Source organism: Pogoniulus pusillus, chromosome 15 (assembly GCF_015220805.1).
Source record: "Pogoniulus pusillus isolate bPogPus1 chromosome 15, bPogPus1.pri, whole genome shotgun sequence".
Lineage (NCBI taxonomy): Eukaryota > Metazoa > Chordata > Aves > Piciformes > Lybiidae > Pogoniulus > Pogoniulus pusillus.
In genome coordinates, this window is record NC_087278.1 from 26,869,806 (window position 1) to 26,893,495 (window position 23,690).

Here is a 23,690-nt window from a genome sequence, read left to right on the forward strand (position 1 = left end):
ATCCTACAATAGCACAATTGTTCAAAGTCCAAGCAGGGAGGTTTCAACAGCAGCCACAATGTCAGGCTTCTAAAACTTTATTAATCAAAGACGGTAATCCACTGGAGAAGATTAATACCACAGCTCCTAGCAGTATTATAACTATATTTAAAAGAACAATGAGAAACACACATGGAATGTATCAGGGAGAAAAAAAATACGCATTAAAAAATGACTAAGCACCGCAAGTCAGACTCAAGCTTTGTGGTCAGCTGCAGAAGTTACTTGGCTCTCTGTCATGGATAGCTGTCATAGTTTAACAAAACATTGATATAAAAATGTCAAGAACTTGGTTGCCATCTCTTTAATCGAAGAAAATAAACCAAGAAGAGTCAAAACATACAGAGCAGCCTGATAATGTTTGCCAGGACTCCTCCTGCTACTATGCAAACGTGAAGCAAAACCTTGGAAGGTCTAAGGAATAAAGTCACTGTGTTATATTTGCCTACCCTCCTGACCTCACTGCTCCTGCCTTGTGTTGGATCATGATACCAACGCTTTGGGTGGACCTGAGACCATGCACACGCCTCCACTCCTACAGGACTCCACAGTTCTTCCAGAACACTGTGAATGCTGGCCATGTGGCAATGGATCCCTCCTCCCCCTCTTGGAGACATCCTTTTGGCTGGGGTATTTGGCAAACACTGACAGCACTCTGAACTCTGTCAGAATTGCATTTTGGCAAGAGCTGATTTTCTGATTGCATAATTCAAGGTTAGCAGTTTTACTGAAGCAGTCCACTCCTCACTTTTCAACTCACCTAACCCTGCCCCCACTACCCCCGGTATGAATATTTTTCCCTCTCAGTTTGATGCTTGCAAAGATACAGTCAGTGTGGAATACTGAAGGAGGAGTGTTCAGGGACATCTCTTCACATTCCTCCTTTTCTTACTCCAAGTGAACGAAAGGCCAGGGGAAAAAAAGTATTTGTAGAGGAGCTCCAGAGAGCCAATAGGATTACCTATAGACTGCAAGGAGAAACTTGCTGACCAGCTCTCACACCTAAGAATTACAAATACCCTTACGGACAAAGTGCCTGCTACCTTTGTTCCCTTCACTGTTAATATCGAAAAAGAAATAGATGGTTGCCTGGTATTGTCCTTTTTAGTGTCTCACCTCCCTCCTCCTGCTCCAAGTGCAGTTTGTCTATCTATTTATCATACTACTCTGCAGGAAATTTTTCCCCCATCTAAACTCTGAAGGTGGTATTTTGAAACAGATTGAATTTTGATATGCTAGTTTTTATCTTAGATTCTTAAGCAGGGCCTGTGACAGCATTTAATGTGGTTTGTGATGCTGAGGCAGAAGTCTTCTCTCAATAAGCCCCAGTAAATATCATAGAATGGTTTAGGTTGGAAGGGACCTCAAAGATCATCCAGTTCCAACGCTCTGCCACAGGCAGGGAGTCCTCCTGCTAGAATATCAGTGTATCTAAAATGTCAGCCATCAAAATATCAAACATGACACATACCTTGGTCAGTATGCATCAAAACTTAAAGTGCTAGGCAGATTAGCTGCTGGAGTGTGGTCCTGCAATGAAAATTCACCTGTGTTTGTGACAGAAAAACAGCTTTAATTATCAGACACGCTGGTGGTGCCAGGTGTTATCCATTCAGAATGACGATATTTTCCTTAGCTCTCCAAAAAGGTGAAGAGTCTTATCCTACATCTGACATGAGCAAAGACTGCAAAAAGAGTCTTTCTGTGCAATTCCTCTACCTCATGCAGTAATAAACATCAGAATAGCTTGTGTTATAAAATCTTCATCCACAGTCTTTCAAAATGTGGAAAACATGAGGTAGGTATTGCAGAGCTGAAAGAACTTAAGAGGAGCCAATGGCAGTAGTGAAAGCCGTACCCACAGCCTTGCACATGATAACTTTTTTGCAGTTCAGTGTCTAATCCTGCATGAGAATACCATGGTACTTAAAAGTAGGTACTGCACACACTGTCTATGCCCCAGTCCAAACCATATGGCAATGCAGAGCCTGTTACACCTATAACTGCTGTAAGTGAACTCCCAGCTCTAGACGAACCATCTATTTAGATGTAGGTTTTTTTGTGTAACAGATCACACTGCCCAAGTGTTTTGCACTCACCAGTGAATTTAGCCACAAAATTTCACAATGAAAGACAGCACTGTTGACTCTGTTTACCAGAATGGACCCTGACTCACATATTATGTGACTTGCCAAAGGTTCCTTATAAAGACTGGTAGTTTTAGGAAGTGAAACTAGCACTCTTGAATCTTATCTTAAAAATATAACCTTGAGCTTGTAGTTCCTTGAGTGTGGAATCGTGACTCTTGCTAATAGCACATTACAAGACAATACAAAATGAAACAAGAATAAGAGCAGTTGCAGATCCTCCATTACCATGGACCTTGCTTAAGTAATGCTTGCAGGGCTGTATAATTCATAAAAAGCACATACACAAAATAATAAAATAGAGTGAGGCTTTCAAATGTTGACTCAGTAATTGTTAAATCCCTTCTGGCTGCACAATTTTATAGTCTTCTACTGTACTAATGAAAAGGGAAGAAATAACAAAGGAAGGTTTTAGCCTTCCAATTATATAAACTTTGTGGACCACCAAAGAAGATGAAAGATTATTTATAATGCCACAATAATTTATCATTTGGGAGATTTCTGTTGTTGTTGTTGCATCAAAGTTGAGTATGAAGAAACAATGCATGCACCACCCCCTCAGCTTATCTGAGATCTTTCTTTTTCATGGAATAATCCTCCCACAGAGACTAAAAGCAGCATTAGAAGCAAGAAAATAATAGTCTTTGTTTGTGGACCTTCCTATTTTATAGTACTTATTTCAGAGTTCTTATACCCAGTCTTAATTGGGTCTACACCATTTGGCAAAGGAGCCACAACTTTTGGTTTGTATTTTCAAATCCAAATTGGTTCAATACTGCATCTAACTTGTAACATGGGAAGCTCTATATGGACTCAGTAGAAAGGTCCCCTAGAAGGTGTTGTAGCGAAGAAATCAGATGGAAGGAGTAGGCTCAGACTTCTAACTGCTCTTCTCTCAGGAGCAGACACTCAGCCACAGAGCGGTTTGCTGAAATCTGCACAGTCATTTTCATGGTGGACACAGGTATTTGCTTTCTAATGGCTCTCAAATCAGTACCTTTCAAAGCACTGAAGGGAAGACAGAGTCCACTGAATCACAAAGAGGAAAATCCTCTATAACTGGCAGGGATGAGGTCCCTAAGATATTTATTTTCAGTTCTTTATTAGAAAAATAATTACTTCATCAGTAAAATACATTACTTGACTTGGAAACAAACTGATGCAAAGCTGCAACTCTAGAGAGCATAAGGACACTGAGGTCCTCCTTTTCTTTGGTTATGAGCTCTGAGAGATAGTGCAAATCAAGATTTTAAAACGAAAATGCCAGTAAAACTAGTCCAGTCTGTTACTTTATAGAAGAAATAAAAAGGAAAGCAAAAGCAGAGCAGAACGATGAAACACTACTTCCTTTCTAGAGAAGCTTTCACAGCGTGGGCATAGGCACCAACTTCAATGACATCCAGCTATAAGCTGCTGATTGCAAATATTAAAAGTTAGATGACCCAGTTTCTCATTTAGACTGCTTTCTGCAGGCACATGCTCTGTAACTGTGCTTGAATCTCTCTACTGCTGCACCTTAGTTTCCCCAGCTAAGCAGGATGGAGATTGTGGCATTTTCCCACCGTTATGAAGAGTATTGAGTTCTCTGGATAAAATCTGCTACACACATTTTAGTGAAGGATTTCAGAGTCAGAAACGTTTGCTACAGCTGATCACTGAGGAAAGGGTTAATCGAGGAACAAAGGCAGCACATCAAAAATGAAACACAATGAAAATCACAACCCACACAGGATATCCTGGGAAAGAAGGTCTACATGCACATATAGAGAAAGCAAGATCACAGGCTCTGCTTTCCTGGCAATTGTTTATTAAACAATGGGTGACTCAGCTGCACAGCAGCATTAGAGATGTACTGTCTACTCTTTTCCAGTTTTCCCTAGATGGTATTAAAATTATGAAGGTTGCTGTCCTTTGCTTATGTTTCTTCCAGTTCTAATGAAAGAAGTTGACATGCTATCCAGGTTATCTCCCAGGAAAGAAACCACAACATTTTCTCACTCATGCAGTAAGACTTTGTCTACACTTCAGCATCAGCTCAATTAAAGGTCAAGTCCAGCAACCCCAAAACACACCAGTTACTGTTTGTGCTTTCTAGGATGCACAGGACAAGGCAGGATGACCCTAAGGAGGCTTAAGTTGACAAGATTCACAGAGGGCTCAGTCTCTGTTACACTCTGTTACAGTGGTGCCCCGATTGAGCTGAAAGCTCTGGCTGTTGGAGGCACATGATTATGTAAACATGCTAACAAAATCTCAGGAAGTGATTAGCTCTCATGGCTCTAGGGCACAGCTTGGAACTTAAACCCAAAGACTCAAAAAGCTCAAAAGACATAATGAGAACTCCAAATTGGTTGGTTTGGGTTTTTTGTTTGTTTTTGTTTTGGTTTGTTTTTTTTTTCAGAAGAGAGCTGATCCATATTTATTGGCTTAATAAAATTTCCACTAAGGTATAAACAGCTGCAGTCTTCCCTGATCCACACTAGCCTGTGAATGTTTCCAATCTCTGCCCTTGGAGTGAATGAAGACTTAAACTGCCATTCAGACTTCAGCAGCTGCAAGGATCCAGGGTTCTTCCTTTGCCTCTCTGCCTGATGTTCTCAACTCCAACAGGAATTTCATCTGTGGGCAGAATTTGCCCCTCTTTCTGTGTGTCTAATTTGTTATGAGCTAACACTGACCATAATGATGCACTAAAGACGTACAAAAATACAGGTATTCATTTTGTTAATGGAAATAATGTATCTAGGCATTTGACAGATGATGGTCAATCAGGATTAAAAAAGGAAAAACAAAGGTCTTTTAAAATAGAGAGCAAAAATCCTTGGGGGAATAAAAGAAAATCCTTATTACAGAATCTCCCCCTCCCATGCGTAGGCATTTGCTAACTGAGAGTAGTGGCACTGTGACAAAAGTAGCAAAACCAAAGGCAGGCTTCACTAAGAGAAAAGGGGGGAGGAGAAGTCTTCCACTGGCCATCTGTGAAAACAAGGCATGTGGCCATTAAATGCAGAGGCTGTAAATATAAATACACACAAGCGCCACAAAGCAAATGGGGAAAAAAAAAGAAGGGGGGGGGGACGGGAAAGAGAAATAAAACTTCCATCTGAAACAAATCAAAATGTTTAATGCTTAGTTACCAGTGCTGGGCAAACCCAAATTTAATCTCTGCAACGTGCAAACCTGCCATGTGCTTTTAATTAAATCTGAGAAAAGTTTCAGGAGGAATGACAATGGCTACAGTAGCCCTGTTGAATAGAGGGCTCCTTGAACATGAAAGATCCCGTTGAGCCTGCTGGTTGGGTCCACTGAAAGGCTGACATACAGGGTGATGGATGGGTGATGACATAATACCTGCCTGCCTTCTTGTCATGCTTTCTGAAAACTGTCTGCTCTCTGTTGATAGCATTAACAAAGAGGACTACGACCTGCATACAAGAATTCCTGCTAGCAAAGAACCACACTAAGACAAAATTAGGACGAGGCTAGGAAAAAAGGGTAATAAAGAAGGGCACAAATAGTTGTTAGAGTAATATGTTAACTTCTGTGTCATGGGATTCTAGCAGTCCATTCGCTGCAAGATACAACTTGGGCTCCACATTCAATAGCAATTATTCCAAATGGGGATCTGCTTACAGTGCAAGAAGAGGACAAAAACATTACACTGATCATCCTTCCTAGTGTTTAAAAGGACAGTGAGGAACAGAGTGGGGTGCAAATTACAAGGCACATGTATTAGTGCTCTGCTGAACTTGCAGAGGGGTGGGTGTGTGTGTGTTATGTAATATTTGTGGTGAAAAGACTGACTAGCAAGTCGAAGTGAATGCTGAAAGTATTTCTCCAGCACAATACTGAAGAGATGATGAAAATGGGCAGGTTTCAATCCTTACAAAGTGACTTTTGGTTTGTGATCTTAGTACTGGACCTCTGGACTTGTTTCCAGTGGGTTTTTCCTGTTTGGTAACCCTGACATGTGCCAAATCCTGTTCTTCCCAGTTTCAATCATGCCAACTTATTTTGCATAGTCTGACCCATGGACTGTAAGCATCTGTGGCAAGTATAGGGTCAGAGTCCATTTTACCAGCCTTTCTCTTTTCTTCTTCTCCCTGCCCATCTCTCTTCCAGTTTTTTTCTTGACTTTCTGGTTCAAATTTAATCATTAGGGGAAGAAAAAAATGTTATTGAAGCAAAATTCTCTACTATAAGAGAAATTTTAATCCCACGTGCTAAACCAGCTCCTCTTTATGCCTTCAGTAAAGCAAGCTCCAGCGTTTTATTTCTCAAACACAGCAGTGTGTGTGGGTTTGAGATTCTTAATATCCCACTCCTCCTTGAGGGGAGAGCAGGGACAGAATTCATTTCAGCTCAGCAGATCACAGCAGTTTCTTAAGAGTTAACTCTGCTATTCCCATCCATCAGGCAGCCAGTGAGGCAGCAGGAAGGAATGATGGATGTAAAATTATTACAGTGCTGCCACCTGATATACTTACTGCCATTTGTAACTAACGCTGGAACTGACACACTTTTTTCATTATTAAACATCCACATTAAGTCAACATTGGTCACTGTCATTTCGTGTTTGGCACACTCTTAAAGGGAAGAGAGGGAGGTAGGGGTGGGGAGAACGGGGAGTAGAGGGCTGGGTGGGAATGGAAGGAAAGACATCTTGAAACCGGTGTTCCATAAGCATGAGTAATAAATAGGATCCTGCCTACAATGCTGGAATAAATATTGTTACAAATAGCTTTTTAGTTACAGTCCAGCAGACAAGTACATGTCAGAGCCATTTAAAAGGACATACTCCAAGCAAATTGTACCACAGGTTAGGAAACACTTCAGCGCAGGAGATGCATGCATTCAGATGCACTCATCTCAGAGCGTGCTACAAATGTGACTGTCTGCATACATCTGAAACCCTCGCATGGCTATTTATACTTGCACAACACTCCCAGCTGCCTGCACCTACAGCAGCAGACATCAGCAGCCAGAAACCAGCACCTGTGTTTAGACCACATGCTCAAGTATCTGCTTGTGTCCCTTTCACCCATTTTTACAGTTACCAGGGTACATACAAAAATGTTTGAGACTACAATCAGAGCATTACTGGCTAGCTCGGGACATGTTTGTGCTGTGCATCTCTGAAAGAGCGCACTTCAGGCTTGTATGCATGCACACACATGCTGGCTCTTTGTGTTTGTGTACACCTCTCTTTGCAGAGGAACAGGCAGGTTTGGGATTGAACAAATAGACCAGAGTCCACTTGATGACGCTGCCTGTTGTGCTGTTTGCACTAGATGACAATCTGCACTCTACATGTATAAAAGGTAACATTGTTTATGTATAGTACATATCAAGCTATAATTAACTATAGATGACAATTACAAATAAAACTATGCTCCTGGGTTTCCAAGAAACCAGAAAAACATATACACACTCTTCTCATTTACACACGGAAATGCTTCCAAGAAAAGTAATGTAAAAATATGGTTTATTGCATTTGCAATTAAAATAGGTTTCAGTAAAATCCATGTTCATCATGATGCTCATAGTTTTTACTGTAATCCTCTGAAAATGAAATCCCTCAAGATGGCCTAAGTTACGTGCCCATAAAGTGACTCACCCCAATTATCCTAGTCACTTCTACAAGTCTTTTCTCATTTATGACTCCTTTTATACATTTCCTCTCCAAGTCCACGAAAGTCCTGCCTTTCAGCTGGCACGTCTGCCTGTCCAGAGGCAACAACCCATCTGGGAACACGATCCAGGTAACAGGTCATGTTTACGTGCAGAGAAAAGCCCCAAGAACTTCAACTGGGACTCACAAAGATGACTTCCAGCCCTGAGCCTGCCCCAGCAACCCTTACCAGATTAATCCCTACCAAGAGTCTAACATACATATTTGTAACTGCACAAAGCCAACCTTCACGGGTAGGCTGCACCAGCAATTCATGCAACTAAAAGCTCAAGAGGTATCAGAGAACTGCAGGTTTCCATAATTACACTAAGAACTGAAAGAAAGAAGGAAGGAAAATCTGGGATAGCCCCAGATGAGTGGTGCCTGTAAAGATTGAGCTCACTGTAGCAGAAGGTGAGACTTTATTCTGTACTTAATGTACATTTCTAAGTATGAATATGCCCACAGACATATAGCTACATTAGGCTAACCTCCTTTTAATTCCATCCCCCTCACCTGAAAATTTTCCTATCAGGAATCAACCAGTGAGAAAATGTAACAGCCCAAAAATTCAGGAGGATGCCTTTAAGAGGTCCAGTGGGACTCTGAGCTTCTGAAGGGAAACCCTCAGCAGTAACAACTGCATCACTCTATTTCTCAATATCCACCTCCCCAGCTATCTCTTTCTTTCCCTTGAAAGAGAAGGAAAACCCAGAATAAAATTTAATTGTCTTTCTCTGAAATCTTGCTCTTAGTAAGGGAGAAAATTTCAAGTCCAAGATCAAACAGACACAAACTTTAGAGAAGTTGGAGTCTTTGTCTGGATCTGAACTTCACAGCTGGCAAGTCACTGGACAGCCTAGAGTGTACATGGCAAAGGAGAAAGAGCCCCTCAATTTGACAGCCTATGTCTTTTTCTCTGTTGGGCCAAAACCAAGAGACAGCTGAGACCTTGCAAGTGAAAAAGTGCAACTTCTTAACTAGTGCTTGGTGGCTCATGTGGTCACCCCAGCATCTCAAATACTGTGAAAATCTAGGAGGGCTCCAAACTAGTTCTGTTCTTTCCTGCCTCTGCATTAAAATAAATAAAAAGAAATAACTCAGTGTACCCCAATAAAAATCTGGCATTAATTGTATCAAAACTCCCAAGCCTTACAGTTGCTTTAGAAAAGTTTTCAATTCAGCAAACAATTTTTTCTTCCTGTTACCTTGTAAAAGAACTTCTCTCTGCCCTCCACGAGCCCACCAGGAGGCATGAATTAGAGAGGAAAATAAACTTCAACTGGGCTTGAGGGTGAGAAGTGAAAACAGAAGGGGTAAGGAGAATCCTAACAATAGGAAAGTAACAGAATAAAGTGAATGCAGATGGTTCCACTCCTGTTACTTAATCAAAAGGCTGTGCAGAGTCACTAGAGCCAGCATAAAGTCATGTGTTAGAACAACAGCTGATCTGTATTAAAGAAGATTAACTCCCAATGCCATGGTGGAGGGCCTGGGATTATTTTATGTACTTCCATTGCCGAACAAGCCGTCAGCACAATTACTGCCCTCCGATGTGAATGACTGATCTGTAACCACAGCTAAACAGCATGCTGCTTAGGGGCCTGGGTGCTTCATGAAGATGAATTTCCATACCATCAAAGTGCTTTTAATGGGCTTCCTGATCCAACCACAAGGCCTGCTTTGCAAGTATACAGAACTCAGGATGAAGGCTTCCTGTCCAAAAGGATTTGGTCGGTTGTCACTTGACAATTCCCAGCCAGCACAAGGGAGGAGAGGGGGGAGATAGGTAGAGTCGTCTCTGCTTTGGAGGATTAAAAAAAAAAAAAAAAGAGGAGAAAAAAAAGGGTACAGATGCTTTCTGAATGCAACCAACTGCTGTATCCACAGCTGAATTCAATGCGCTTAACAAATAACGGCAATTTAGCTATGCTTGCGAGGAATAGCTTGAGTCACTTTGCATTAGCATCTGGCTGAGTGTTAAAGTCATTTCTACATGGGGAGCAGAGAAAAGAAATTTCTGCTCCGAGCATCCTTTCAAGAATGCTTAAATATTTGAATATAAATTCCTTTGTGCTTGTGATCACTTCTTATATCTGACGCTCTGCTTTTCACTTTTCTCTTCTGGTACTCTTCTATATGAAATGCCACAAACATGCTCCATCCCTCTCTTTCCTCCTCTTTTCCCATACCAGTGCTCTTATTCTCCTCAGAGAGGTTGTATGTACTATCAGATTCCTATTACACTGACCTTTTTTTTCCCTTCCTCTTCCTCTCAAGAAAAGTGCACGAAATTGGAGTAATTTCTACATCACTTACACCCAGGATAGACTGATGAAAAAAGTACAGTAGTGAGAGCCTCACATGTACATTTAACATTCATTACCCAGGCTGCTGGCTTCTTGCAGCTTATTGATCAAACTCCATCTAAAACCAGGGAAAATGGAAAGCTATCCAAATTAGCAATCTGCTCATTCTGGACAATATTGTTTGACTCACAAGCTTCCTAGGATGACTGACTTTCAAGTTTCTGCTAAATAGCTGATCATTTTTATTTATTCCATTTATCTGCCTATCTCAATGATTCATGTAAGGCTTTACAGTGGAAATCCACTATAAGTAGTTTCAATAAAATTCAGTTTACACCTAACGCAGCAATAGTCATCTTTGCTGTACTGCAAAACAAAGGCTGTGTTCATCCTAGAAAATACTGCAACGGAAAGGAGAAACTGAGTAAGAAGTCTTGCTGAGCATGGAATTCTGAGATAAACACAGAGTTTGGATGTAGAGCTTACATAGCAGTGTTACACACCAGTATGGGGGCTGACCCAATCTAGGGGAAAGGGACCTGGAGGTCCTGGTGGACAGAAGGATGTCCATGAGCCAGCAATGTGCCCTTGTGGCCAAGAAGGCCAATGGCACCCTGGAGTGGATTAGAAGGGGAGTGGCTAGTAGGTCAAGAGAGATTTTTCTCCCCCTCTACTCTGCCTTGGTGAGGCCACATCTGGAATATTGTGTCCAGTTCTGGGCTGCTCAGTTCTAGAAGGACCTCAGGGAATTGCTTGAAAGACTCCAAAGGAGAGCCACAAAGATGATGAAGGGAATGGAACATCTCAATTCTGAGGAAAGGTTGAGGGAGTTCTTTAGCATGGAGGAGCCTGAGAGGTGACCTCATTCACGTGTATAAAGATGTGAAGGGCAGTGTCAGGAGGATAGAGCCAGGCTCTGCTCAGGGATGTCCAATGAAAGGACAAGGAGCAATGGGCGCAAGCTGGAGCAGAGGAGGTTCCACGTGAACATAAGGAAAAACTTTTTCACTACGAGGGTGACAAAGCACTGGACCAGGCAGTCCTGAGAAGCTGTGAAGTCTCCTTCTCCAGAGACATTCCAAACCTGCCTGGATGTATTCTTCTGTGACCTAATTTAGGTAATTCTGCTCTGGCAGGGGGGCTGGACTCGACAATGTTTTGAGGTCCCTTCCAGCCCCTAACATTCTGTGATTCTGTGTTGTAAAGAGAGCTCACTATAAATGTGGCAGCATTTTGTCTGGACTGGCAGGTCTATTTATCCTCCATAAGCCAAGGCAGCACATGGAACAACATCAGGTATTTCCAGAGAAAAATGGCAAAGAAGAACCCCTTTGACATCGGCAACGCTTGCAACACATACAAATTTCAGCAGAGAATATTCATTCTGTTGCTAGTTTGTTATAGCACACCTTCACAGGACAGTTTGAAAGCAGAAGGTGGTGAGGTCCATATATTCTTCTGCTTCTTAAGTTTCACTGCAAATATTTTGTGCTGTCAATTCTCCATTTTTTCAGTTTTGTTAACTCACCTAACATGACATGACCGTGCCACATTGCAACGGTCACAAAATATCATATATGACAACCTCAGAAGGCTAAATACCCAGAAGCTGAGCCTGAGTATCAGCAAAGCTTATGCTCCCAAAGAAGCTTGAATATTTTCAAATCCAGCTCATCCCGCAAACACAGTTAAGCATTTCCATAAAGTAAGATTCTCACTTAGACCCAAGAGATTTCAAGATCACCTTCTCATAATACATGTTGACAGGTTGGAACAGAGAATTAGTGGCCTCCAAAGTTTTCATGTGGGCTTTAACTATCTCTGCCTCCTTCCCACTCATGTCATCTCTTGTGTCATCCTTTGGCTGTGGTTTTCATTGTATTCCTGACTTTTCATTTAAGTAACTACTCTGTTTAAAAATGAAAAAGAAGCGGAAGGAATTACGTATCTGTAGAGTGTACTTAATATGAAGGGAGTGTTGCAAACTCACCTTTTCTGTCCTGCAGTTATTGAGACCCAGGCTATTCACAACGGCCACCTTCCCATCCAGCACCTGCTGTTCCCTCCGAAGTTGCTCCTTCATCTGCCGGGCCTCCTGGATTGCCTTGGTTACAGCATCGTGGTCATTTAAATAACCTGACGACGTGACAGAAGAAAGGATATCTTAAAAGAGAAAGTTACAAGAAAACACTTTAGCTTTCATCGATGAAAACATGTCAATAGTTTAGCATTATTAATGAGAAAGAGTTAAAAGGTAATGCCCAGGAAATCATCCAGGCTTTGTACTTCTGTTACTGTTGTGACAGAGCCACGGGGATAAGAAGCATGAGAACCCTCGGTGCCAAAATCACTGTCCTGAGATATGATCCCATTAATTTCAATATTTCCTTGATGCTGCAGAGGTTAAACCTGTGGTTTGTATGCAGCAGGATGTAACCGGATAAGAGTTAGGGGGAGCTTTGATCATGCCAGCAATCCTAAACTCTTAAAAATAGACCATTTAATTCTTCCTCCTCTTTAAACTTGTGAATACATTAAAATAAACCACAGGTGGCGGTGGTTTGCTATAGATATGAGATGCATAATGGCTGGGAAGAGAAAACTTCATCCAGTGAATGCTCCCCACCACCACCTGTCATTCAGAAATGTGTAAGAAACCACAACTACAAGGACCTACATTCCCACTCCTATTCATGCTGCTAACAGTAGGTCAAACGTCCACTGTTGTGCTGCAAATTCACAGCCTAGAGCTTAGCCTTAGTAGTCACTGAATTATTTCCTTTTAAAATGTTACAAGCATCACCGGCACAGCTAATACTATTTAATTTTAAATGTGACACTTTGTCATTTTTTTCCTTTAGAGTAGTGTAGATTATGCTTATTATGATCTGCATGTGATTTGTAGGATAGAATACTGATGGGAGCCTCCAAGCCCCAGTCTATTTTTCAAACACTAAAGGAGAGGCTAATATATATCAGACTCCCTCCCCCTCTCCACATCTCCACACGCGCGCACACGCACACACTTCTTTCTGTCTTTTAACTAGGGCATAAAAACGGCATAAAATGAATCTGTAATATGAAATTGCCCAGAAAAGGGACTTCTGTTTGTGACATGAGGCTAAATCTAACCAGATCCATTGGTGAATTGTGACAGATGGAGGGACTGTGAGACAGAAGGCAGGCACTAATCACACACAAAATGACCGGCTTGCCTCAACATGTTCTATGGATTCCAGCAAACTTTACACCCTAATCCATTTTTAGAACAAAAAACATCTGGGCCATAAATCCTCTAATCTGCCAAAACACGCTATTAAATCCCATGATTTGTTGAAAAACACTAAGATTAAAGAAAGGAAATATAAAATGGCTAACTGCCGTGTTAGGAAAGTGTTATTAATACTCTTTCTTTGTCTCAATTATGAATGTTCTGTTCCTAAAGAGCCTTGTCTAATCATGTCAGATTACACATCCTTGTTGTATTGCTAGACTCTTCTATCTGATCCACTGATTGCCAAAAACGCAGGACATTGTCTTGCTGCTTAAAACATTTCAGGGGAAGGAGCTGATGTCAGATTAGTTTGGTACTGCTGTCAGGATTTTAGTTTGCTTTGGGTTTTTATTGTTGGTTGGTTGTTTCTTTTTCAGACTGCGTTCAGAACAGAACTGGTATTCTCATCGTCCCTGGCACTCAAAACCTAAGAAGTTTCTGCGTGCTTTGACTGCTGCTGCTGCTGCTGATTGCACTAACAGTTAGCTTTTGGCTAAATAGCCAGGAACACTGAGAATTTGATATGAAATAACTTGATCCATATTACTTTTATCAAATGACCCAGTTCACCAATTCCCAGCCAACTGAATTCCAGTAATTCCAGCTTTCCCAGCAAAAAGAAGGACATAATCTGCACCAGCACACTGCTACCAGCTGATATTTGTCTTTTCCCCCCCCCTCCATTTTATCATCTTGCTTGGATTCTTCCCCACTTTGCATCTGCTACTGATCAAGCCTGCATGTAGTCAGAATAAATTTAAAAGGAAGGAAGCAAACAATCAAACAAACAAACAGTAGTACTACTGCTGCTTGTGCTGCTGATTAGGCTAGGTGTACTTTCAATCTGTAATACAGCTGAATTTGCCTAGGAACTGCAATTCATGCCCTTCTCCAGACTATTTGGCTTTTCCTGAATACTGCTATCTTTGAGACAGTTTGGCACATGACAGTGAATAAAAGCAAGCACTCCTTATGTTTTTCAGTAGCTGCCAAGACGCTGGTGTGCAGGGAAATGATTAATATAGAAGTGAGTTGAATGTAAATTATTGTTGTTTAGGGTAGGTGGTGAATTATTGACAGAGAGGGGAACTGCATTACATAAAATGCACTTAGTTGCAAGGATTGCCAAACTAGCATAGAGATGCTGCAGATAACAGCAAAGGGCAGAGAGAAGTTGTTTCTGTTTATAGTACATGGACATATGCCTGTTCCCAAAAAGAAATGCTTGGATTTAAAGTCATACATGAAGCCATGACATTTGTGACTGCTCAGTCTGTAGCATTATACACTCTAAGAAGAGCTCTATAAAAGGACTATATCTGTGTGCCCAAGTGCAGCTACACTGTTAATCACAGGAGGCTCCTTCAAAGATGACTGAAATATGCACAAGCTTTTCTCCATGGCATGGGAACCCAATAGTCTGAGGAACTGCCTTCAGAGAATGGTTTTAATTTGAAGTTAGTGGCAGTAAGAAGTGACAGCTCAAGTGTGTTCCAGCAAGGTGGACTGTGCATGCCTAGGACAGACAACTAGTGCCTTGCGTTGACAGAGCAAATCACTCAAATAGTAGAAGTAATGGTCCAGCAAATGCCTGCATGTTTCCCAGTCAGTTTCTGTAGAGGAATTAATCTCTCAAGATAAAAAATTGATCAAGTTTCTCTATCATTTTTAGAGACTTTAGTACATTGGCTAAAAATGACAGCAATTCTTTCCATGGCATACCTCCTGCCAGAAAGTGACTTGCAATTTCACATTCACTTTTTTAAGATCACCAAATGGTTTCTACATTGTGATGAGTTTTACTTGCTGTAACTTTGGCTGGATCTGACCTAACAGCATACAAAGACTCTACAGAGTGTTCTAAGCCTCCATTAAAGGATAAACCTTTGTTAGAAGTTGGCTATATCTGTCCAGCTTCCGCACCAAAGACTGCTTATCTTAAATATACAGCATGCACGGTGATAGTGCTCAGCAACCTCAAAAAGTCACTTTCTATATTTGTAGCTGCTATACAGCAGTGAACTCTACGTCATTAACAATAACTTAAGTATGTTATCTTTTGCTCCACAGTTTTCCATGGTTTATTAATGGTATAACACATTAATTCTTCTTACGGGAGTGACCTTTAAAGCTCTATTCATCCTCAAAGCTTTTATCCAATTACATTATCACTCATTACAGGTACGGCATTTCAAAATCTGCATTTTGTTAAGAGAAGTAAATTGCAGAGGTCTCAAACCTATGAAAAATATCAGGTGTATATAGAAAAAGATTGGAGAGGAGAGAACAAGAGATGTCCTGCCACTTGGATGCAGGTCAGATGCTCACTCTATTAAGGATGAAGAATTCAATGTGAAAAAATGGAAACTGGATGCATCGTACATGGAAAACAAGTAAAAAGATGGCACACATTGCTGCCTACAGCATAGGGTTAATAACAATACATGCATCAACCACTAAAAAGGTCGTATTTACAAAATACTTACAGAACTGTGACATGTCATACCAAATTCTTTTCTCAAAGGCATATTCGATGCATGTAACTCTTATCAACACTAGCAATAATCATATCATAGTATCATCAGGGTTGGAAGAGACCTCACAGATCATCGAGTCCAACCCTTTACCACAGAGCTCAAGGCTAGACCATGGCACCAAGTGCCACATCCAACCTTGCCTTGAACTGCCCCAGGGACGGCAACTCCACCACCTCCCCGGGCAGCCCATTCCAGTGTCCAATGACTCTCTCAGGGAAGAACTTTCTCCTCACCTCCAGCCTAAACCTCCCCTGGCGCAGCCTAAGGCTGTGTCCTCTTGTTCTATATGCATAGTGGGAGCAGCAGCAGCAGCTGGATATGTTTTGACCTTTGGACATTACTACTACATCTATGTAGGCAGAACATGGACTACAGTGAACTTAGGAGAGACCCACAGAAACACAAAAAGACTTCACTACATAGCACTGAGACATTACGAAAACAACTTCTGAACAGCTTTTGGGTCATGACAAGACCAAGCAATGCTACAGGCTTAGGGAAGTGTGGCTGGAAAGCTGTCTAGCAGAAAGGGACCAGGGAGTTCTAATAGACAAGCAGCTGAAAATGAGCAAGCACTGTGCCCAGGTGGCAAAGAAAGCCAATAGCACCCTGGTTTGCATTAGAAATGCTGTGTCCAGCAGCAGTAGAGAAGTGATTGTCCCTTTGTACTCGGCCATGGTAAAATAATGTTCCCTGCAGCTTTTTCTGCAGACTAAGCATTAAACCTGTAATTTTGCAAAGATAGATTTGTATATATGCACTTTTAAAATAAAGAGGATTTTTTTTAAGTTTAACTGTCACTTTTAGATGACATATCAGGGATCTTTAATGCCTGATATTAAATTGCTCTTTGTAATGTATGCCATTAAGCAAACAACACTTATTGGTTTTTATCGACAAAGATTTATCTGAAAAAACAGAGATCATTGTTCTTTGAGTCTGTGAAAGATACTTCTCCTGAAATGATAAGTCTGGGGGAGTTTCTTTGCTGCATTCAACTATGATCAACCCACACACAGCTCACAGACCACTGTCTGGCATTGAATGACAAATGCCCACCTTCCATTATCATCTACTAACCATCACGAGGAGGGACAAAGGAAAGCGAGCTTACCTATTGTGTTTGCTCTGGCTGAAGGACTAGATAATGTTGCTGGCACAGAGGACTTTAGCGAACTGGCCCCACTATTTATTCTCAGAGCTGGCATATGAGGAGAGGTGGGTGATGTGGGAGACTTGCCATCAGATGTCTTGGGTTTGGCTGAAAGGTTCAGAGGCTGGGCCACTTCATCCTGTGACGAGCAGAAGAGAACAGTGTTATTAAAAACTGCTGTTGGCACAAGACTGTCCAAGCAAAGACAGTTGTCTTCAGCTCATATGAACTTCTAAATCTGAAAGGTTCTATGATATATATTAAGATCAAATGTGATATCATCTTGTCATTCCAGTTTGGAACTGGAATGACTGATAAACTGAAAAATTGGCATGACACGATCAGAGAACATCCTCCATTTGCACTTCCTATGTAAGAATTGTCTCTGAAGGAATTATTCACATCACAGGATATATGCTTCTATAATAAAAATGAAAAGCACTTTTGCAGTTCTTTTTTTTTTAAACTTTATTTTAAACTCGATATGGATGAATTACATAAGACCTGAACTGCATTTTCAATTAAAATTCAGTCACCACCCCCAAACTAGGCAAATGTGTTTAACGGAATGGGTTTTCAGTTGGGGTTTTTTGTTGGTCTTTTGCAGGGTTTTTGGGTGTCTTTAAAAAAAAAAAATCACAAATGAACCAACCAAAACCTGTGTCTTCCTCTGAACTTCCCACGCTTCTGTGCTTCCCAAGCACAAAAATATCATAGGAAATAAACACTTGTCTTCCACAACAGTAAGAATGCAAGAAGAAGCTGTGCTTTCTTTTCACAAAACCTTTAACAATCTCAATAATCCTCCATAAGCCCCTAGATGTTTTCATCTTTTGCAGAGCTGGACTTTAAGATTTCAGTAATTATTCTTCTGTGAAAATAGAAATGTTGGGTGACAATTTTTGCAGGGTAACTGGAATTATTCCTAAACTTGGCTTGATTACACAGAGTAACAGATAGTGCTATAAAACACACTGAAATTCCAAGTCATGAATTTTTGTTTGACCTAAAATAAAATACAGTAAGGGGGAAAACAAAAAAACCCAAACAACCCACAGGGAAGGGGGGGAAAAAGCTTGTGACTTAGGGAAAAAAAAAAACCACTGTGACTTAGGAAAGCTGTCCTTTAGCTACTGGAAGTATTGCATCACACAACTAGCTTTCAGCTCTAGGCACTGAAGAAGCTGATTCTGATCTCCCTAAGTTTCAAGTACATTCAGTTTTATAGAATTATTCCTGATTTACAGCAGTGCAAAGCAGACTGGAATTAGACCCATAATGTTTGAATGTTTTACTGTTACCACTAAGGTATCTGTAACTGCTATCATATAATACTGATTCTTTACCACAGAGGGTGGTGTGTTGCAGTAAAGCAAGAATTTTATAGCTGCCTATCGCTTGTGGAAAGGTGATGTAAATGTATGTCTCCCAATACAGAACAATCCTGCAAAGCACTGTCAGAGAACTTCTCCATTACCTTAAAGAAACAAGCTTTGGGCAAACCACTTTTGTTGTGTTCCATTATTTCTGCACTTTGTAATAGTCATAATTAAAAATAAATTAAAGCTTAGCAGACAAACATATTAGGGACAAGGCTTTCATCCTTAAAGTGGTATTTAAGCTGTCCTAGATGCAACTTATGCATAAAATCAAGGTGAAAAAAGCAATGCATAAAATTGACTTAGGAGCCTATATTCTCACTCTCAGAAGCAACTTAGGCACTTAGAAGGCAGAATTCTGTTGATCCTTTAGCAGACTTAAGCCTTGGTGTTAAAAATGTTAACCAGTTCAACCAGCATTTGACATTTTAAGAATGTATTTGTTACTTTGCACAGAGATACAAATCCATCTGTATTAGAATAAAATAGATTAACCTAACAGCCAAGTGGAAAGGGGAGCTTCCTTTGCTCTTCCACTAATTTCTATTTGGAAAAGAAAAAATCCCACCTCGGTGCAATTCTAATGTTGTAATACCAGTACTGAGAGAGTTGCTTAGACGTGGTAAGCACGGGCTAGCCAATGAGCCAACAGAACACAGTAACCCTGACCCACACAAGGATCCCTGAAGAGCCAAATTACCTACATTTAAGGCAGTACCAGAAGCAAAACAAACTTTCCCACAGACTTGTTTCAGTTCAGTCCAAGAGGGCTTAGTTCCCATGTATATTTACATCTCGATCTCTGTTTTAAGTCTCAACAAAAAGGGCTGATTAGCTTCAGATATGGAAGTAAAAGCTGCAGTTTGCACTCTGGCCACTGGAAATCCAACCAAGAGCAGTACTTCAGTTCATACAGAGCAGCAACCAGCCACTAATGGGAATGGCTCTTGCTTCCTGCAAAGTCACCTTGGATTCCCACCTGTTTTCTCATGCTGCAAGAATTTTTCAGTCTTGTCTTTGGGATTCAATCCCTCAGCTATCTTGTGCCTATAAAATTTATTCTCCTCCCTTCTGTCACTACTTCTCCCTTTCATCAATTCCTCTGTTGCCTCTTCTAAACTTGGTGTGAACACAAGGTCTTCTGCAAGTCCACTACAGAACAGTGGTTTTGGTCTCATTTAATGGAAGTTAGAAATGAGGGAAGTGTTTGGGGTTTTTTCTATCATAGGCATCCAGCAGTGAAGCTGTCTGCACTGTAACTATTCTTGCTACTAAGAATGCTCTTCATTCAAGTCAGCACAGCCTTCTGTGGAGCCAAGAAGTATAAGGCCTTGTGGAAATAACAGAAGTCGACATTTCCAGAGCTGATAGATGTCATTCCAAATTGCCCCTTCATTCACTTTCATTGTGTTTTCAGGCTAATGGTAAATTAATTGGAGGTCACAGAACCTTGGTTCTCATAGAGGAGGATAAGTAAACAATTTTCAGCCATTCTATGTATTTACAAAGTGATATTCACTGTTCAGTCTTCATAATTTTTTATTACTGTTATTTCAAAGAGCATTCTCAAATCCTCACTGGAAGCCAAATGTATTAAAAATTCAGTCAGGAGAGTTTAGAAATTCTACCCTGGATCACGAGTTGATAATAACTTAAGTAATTTCCTTTGCTGCAGTGCAACAACACTGATTTATTCCATGGGAGTCTAAAAACTATATGGAAGACAGGTAATAATATACAATTGTGTTAAATGTGAAGATGACTGTTAGGATATTCGCTCCTGTACTGAGCGAGTCATTTAATACTCTTTATCCTTTCTGCAGATTCAATATTCTCTTCCAGTTTAAACTAAGAACTGTACTGTCTACACTACTGGTTTGCACCTGCATAAGCATGAGAAGAATTAGGTGCTGGCTTACCTTTGTTTTCACCTATAAAATCTCCCAGCTAACATTCTGCCGCATTTCAGACTAGCAAACATCACTCTCAGTTACATCAAGGTTGTGTCTAAGTGCAGTGTGATAGTTAGGGCAAATAAGAGTAGTAACAATGACAATTAAAAAAACCTCAAAAATTCTCTCTATATATCCTATTTACTCCAGGTAGAGGGCATATCTAAACAGCCCAGAGATTGGTTTATACAGTGGGACTATGGGAACCAGAACTACTTCCTGCACTTACTTTTTATTAAGGAAAGCTCAGCATTGATTGATCCCTGCCTTTTTTTGACATGCTGCTATTCTAACATGCTATTGATAAGGGTTTTATTTTCCCATGCCAGTGTTTTTTAAAGAGTTAAACCAAGTCAAACATTTATCCATACATCAGCTGAAATGATTAATGCTTAGACCAGAAGATGTTAAGGCTCAAAAGGCTTGTAATAATATAAACACAGATGTGGTGAAAGTAAAATATGATCCCGATTAAAGGTTATTAAATGCTTCCTTTCAAGTAGCACATTTGTCTAACAAAACAAAACACAGACAAAAATACTCATAGAGAATAAGGCCTAAGTGAAAACACACAATGGAGGGCCAATAAAATAAAGTATCCACAGCAAGAGCCAAGCACTGGTAAAGACATTCCCATTCTCTGTATCATAGCAGCATCAGAAGAGTTGCTATTGTAGGGGCAGCTGGTGGTTTGCCTCCCAGGACTGGAAAATTGTCACTAACCAAAACTCTGGAGCTCAGGGAACTTATAATACTTGGTTTACTCTAGATTTTTTTCTCAGCTGATCTCTTCCAGTTACAAAGGAAGAAAGAAGAACCTTTCATCTAGATCAGAGTTTGAGGGATAAACAAAATATTCAAGAGCTGTACTTTGTAGCCTTACTCAGCCTGGAATTGTGTAACTTTGAGTTTCTATATTTAAGCATCAGACACTCCAAATATAAGTGCCTGACAAGTAGCATTTAAATAGAAATACTGCTGGTGAGTGTGCATCACACTGCTTTTGTAAGGTTTCTATGGTCCTTTCAAAAGGTAAAATGTTAGGTAAACACAATGTGCTTATTAATGTGGGAGGAAAAAACAAGTGAGAGAGAAAAGGAGAAGATTTGGTCAGAATCATACAGTCACATCGTAGCAGAGTTTCAAACAGACTGAGGAATTCTGATTTGCAGTCACCAGTGTTGCAATTAGTTGGCTGAAACATTGTCTTTTCTAATCTTTCGATCATGCTGTCTCTATTTGCTTCCTCCCAAGAGAAGAGGTTAATTTATGTCAGGGGAGAATGGATATGAAAAGAAATAAATCTGATTTTTGAGAATGTCTCTAAACTCTGTACTAAAAATGGCACTATTTCAATAGTAAGAGTTGAATAAGACTGATAACCCAGGTGAATGAACTGATCTCAAAGACAGTGGTGGTAGGAAAGCACCTAGATGATTCATTTGGATTTCATAATCTTGCTTCTTTTCACATATTTTAGAGATTAGTATGCTATTAAAATACAGTTACTGAATTATTGTACTGTCATTTAAATCCAAGTACTGCATCCCGCTGTGGCACACAGTGAAGGTCCAGGTTGCATGGTTTATTACAAAATCATGAACTACTCTGTGTATCTGACTAGCAATACAAATGTGCTTAAATGACCTGGCATAAGCCAGCCTAGCATGCTCTACTAAAGAGGCTTTTCATGACCTCTGGGAACACATTCGCCACATCGTGCTGCCTATTTAAATGACCTTGACAGTACAAATTACACCCAAATCAGTCAGAAATAAGAAGCGGGAGAGGGGGCTTCTAAAAGAAAGACTCTGCCACCTCACCAGAAATAAAGTCTTATTCCCTCTTCCTAGTTCTGTTTCACAGAGATCTTCATCTCAACAGAAATGCAAAACGTGGAGCACTTACTGGCATGTCTGCGGCAGAAGACAATGATGCTATTGTTGCCCACTGAACAATGCAGCCTGTCAGTGGCTTATCCATTCATTCTTGTGCTCATCTATAAATTTCTAACCCAAACATACTGGAAACTGAGGTGCAACAGGATATATGAAATGAAAATCCTTCAGCATCACTATCCCTTAAGACTACAGTTGTCCACACTCTCACACAAAAATACTGACAGCTTCCTTCATATCCCCCTCCCCTTCCTCTGAAGCCACTCATGGTGAAATTATCAGTAGTGATAATAAGAAGTCGAGAGGTAAAGGCAGTCGTGAAACATGTTGTATAAATGAATCATGCTGCTGATATTATCCTCACTGATGAAATAATTGTATTAAATTAAGCAGGGATGTTCACATGACAGGATGGGTGAATTAGATAATGCTCATCTGCAGCTGTACCTCCTCCTGCCACATTCTCAAGTTTTAATTAAGAATAATGTGTCCCTTCCTGCAAAGGTGGAAATCTCTCTAACTACCTAGAAAAAGAGATGGAGTCATAAAAACAGGCATCTTGGTTAGCACTGACAAAAAGCAAACCAGAATTATTCTTCAGCTTCAGAGAAGTCAGCTTATCCTCACCTTGCCCACGAGTTTCATCAACAAAAGCAGACGGTATGAGCAGACTCCAGTTAGAAAGGAAGAGGCACCAAAGACAAGGCAGAGGATGAATATCTTTCTTATATATAAATAAAGTCATCTTTCTTTCTGATGCTGCAAAGAACACAGATTTTTCCTTCTCTGATAGCTGCAGGAACATCTTAGTTTGGATTTAAATCTATAAGAACAGGTGGGGTTTTTTTTATGGTGGTGCTTTGGTGAGTATCTTTTCCCAAATGCACTGCTCTCAGAAGGCAGACACCTTCTCAACTCAGTGCCTGCTCCTCAGCCAAAGTCAGCAGCTCCAGATTTTACTGCTATTGCTTCAATACTTTATTCATGGTACTCAGAACTAACCCACCTTGTATTTGTGACAAATACTCTTTTTCTTCTCTCACCTACTTTTTTTAGGGGACTACTCAAGGAATAAATTACTCCAAAACGCTGATTTATACACTGGAAGTATTCTTGCACAGTCTCCATTCCTGGCTATGAGGGAAAGTGGTGCACGAATACATAAAATCAATCTGTTCTGCAGTATTAGGGACAGGCAGAATTTTCCCCCAAACCTTTATTGCAATACTATGTGCCCTCAGTGAGGATCATTCCTGGGGACTTTGTCATCTCAGAAAGATATCCAATGTGTTCCACTTCTGTTTTTCTTTACAGGAAATCCAGTTGCCAGG

General features: G+C 40.5%; 1 protein-coding gene across 15 annotated transcripts in view; it reads right to left on the minus strand.

Annotated features, from left to right (window-relative positions):
* Positions 1 to 23,690, minus strand: part of SOX5 (SRY-box transcription factor 5) — a 371,094-nt gene that overhangs the window by 19,544 nt on the left and 327,860 nt on the right. For 12 of the 15 annotated variants that reach the window (XM_064155975.1, XM_064155969.1, XM_064155972.1 and 9 more), the window contains 2 exons: positions 17,092 to 17,269; positions 12,157 to 12,329 (listed from right to left, as the gene is read on the minus strand). In XM_064155975.1, the coding sequence (XP_064012045.1) occupies positions 12,157 to 12,329; positions 17,092 to 17,269 (351 nt within the window). The remainder of the gene's footprint in view (positions 1 to 12,156; positions 12,330 to 17,091; positions 17,270 to 23,690) is intronic. The other 3 variants (XM_064155981.1, XM_064155971.1, XM_064155970.1) reach the window with 1 other exon arrangement.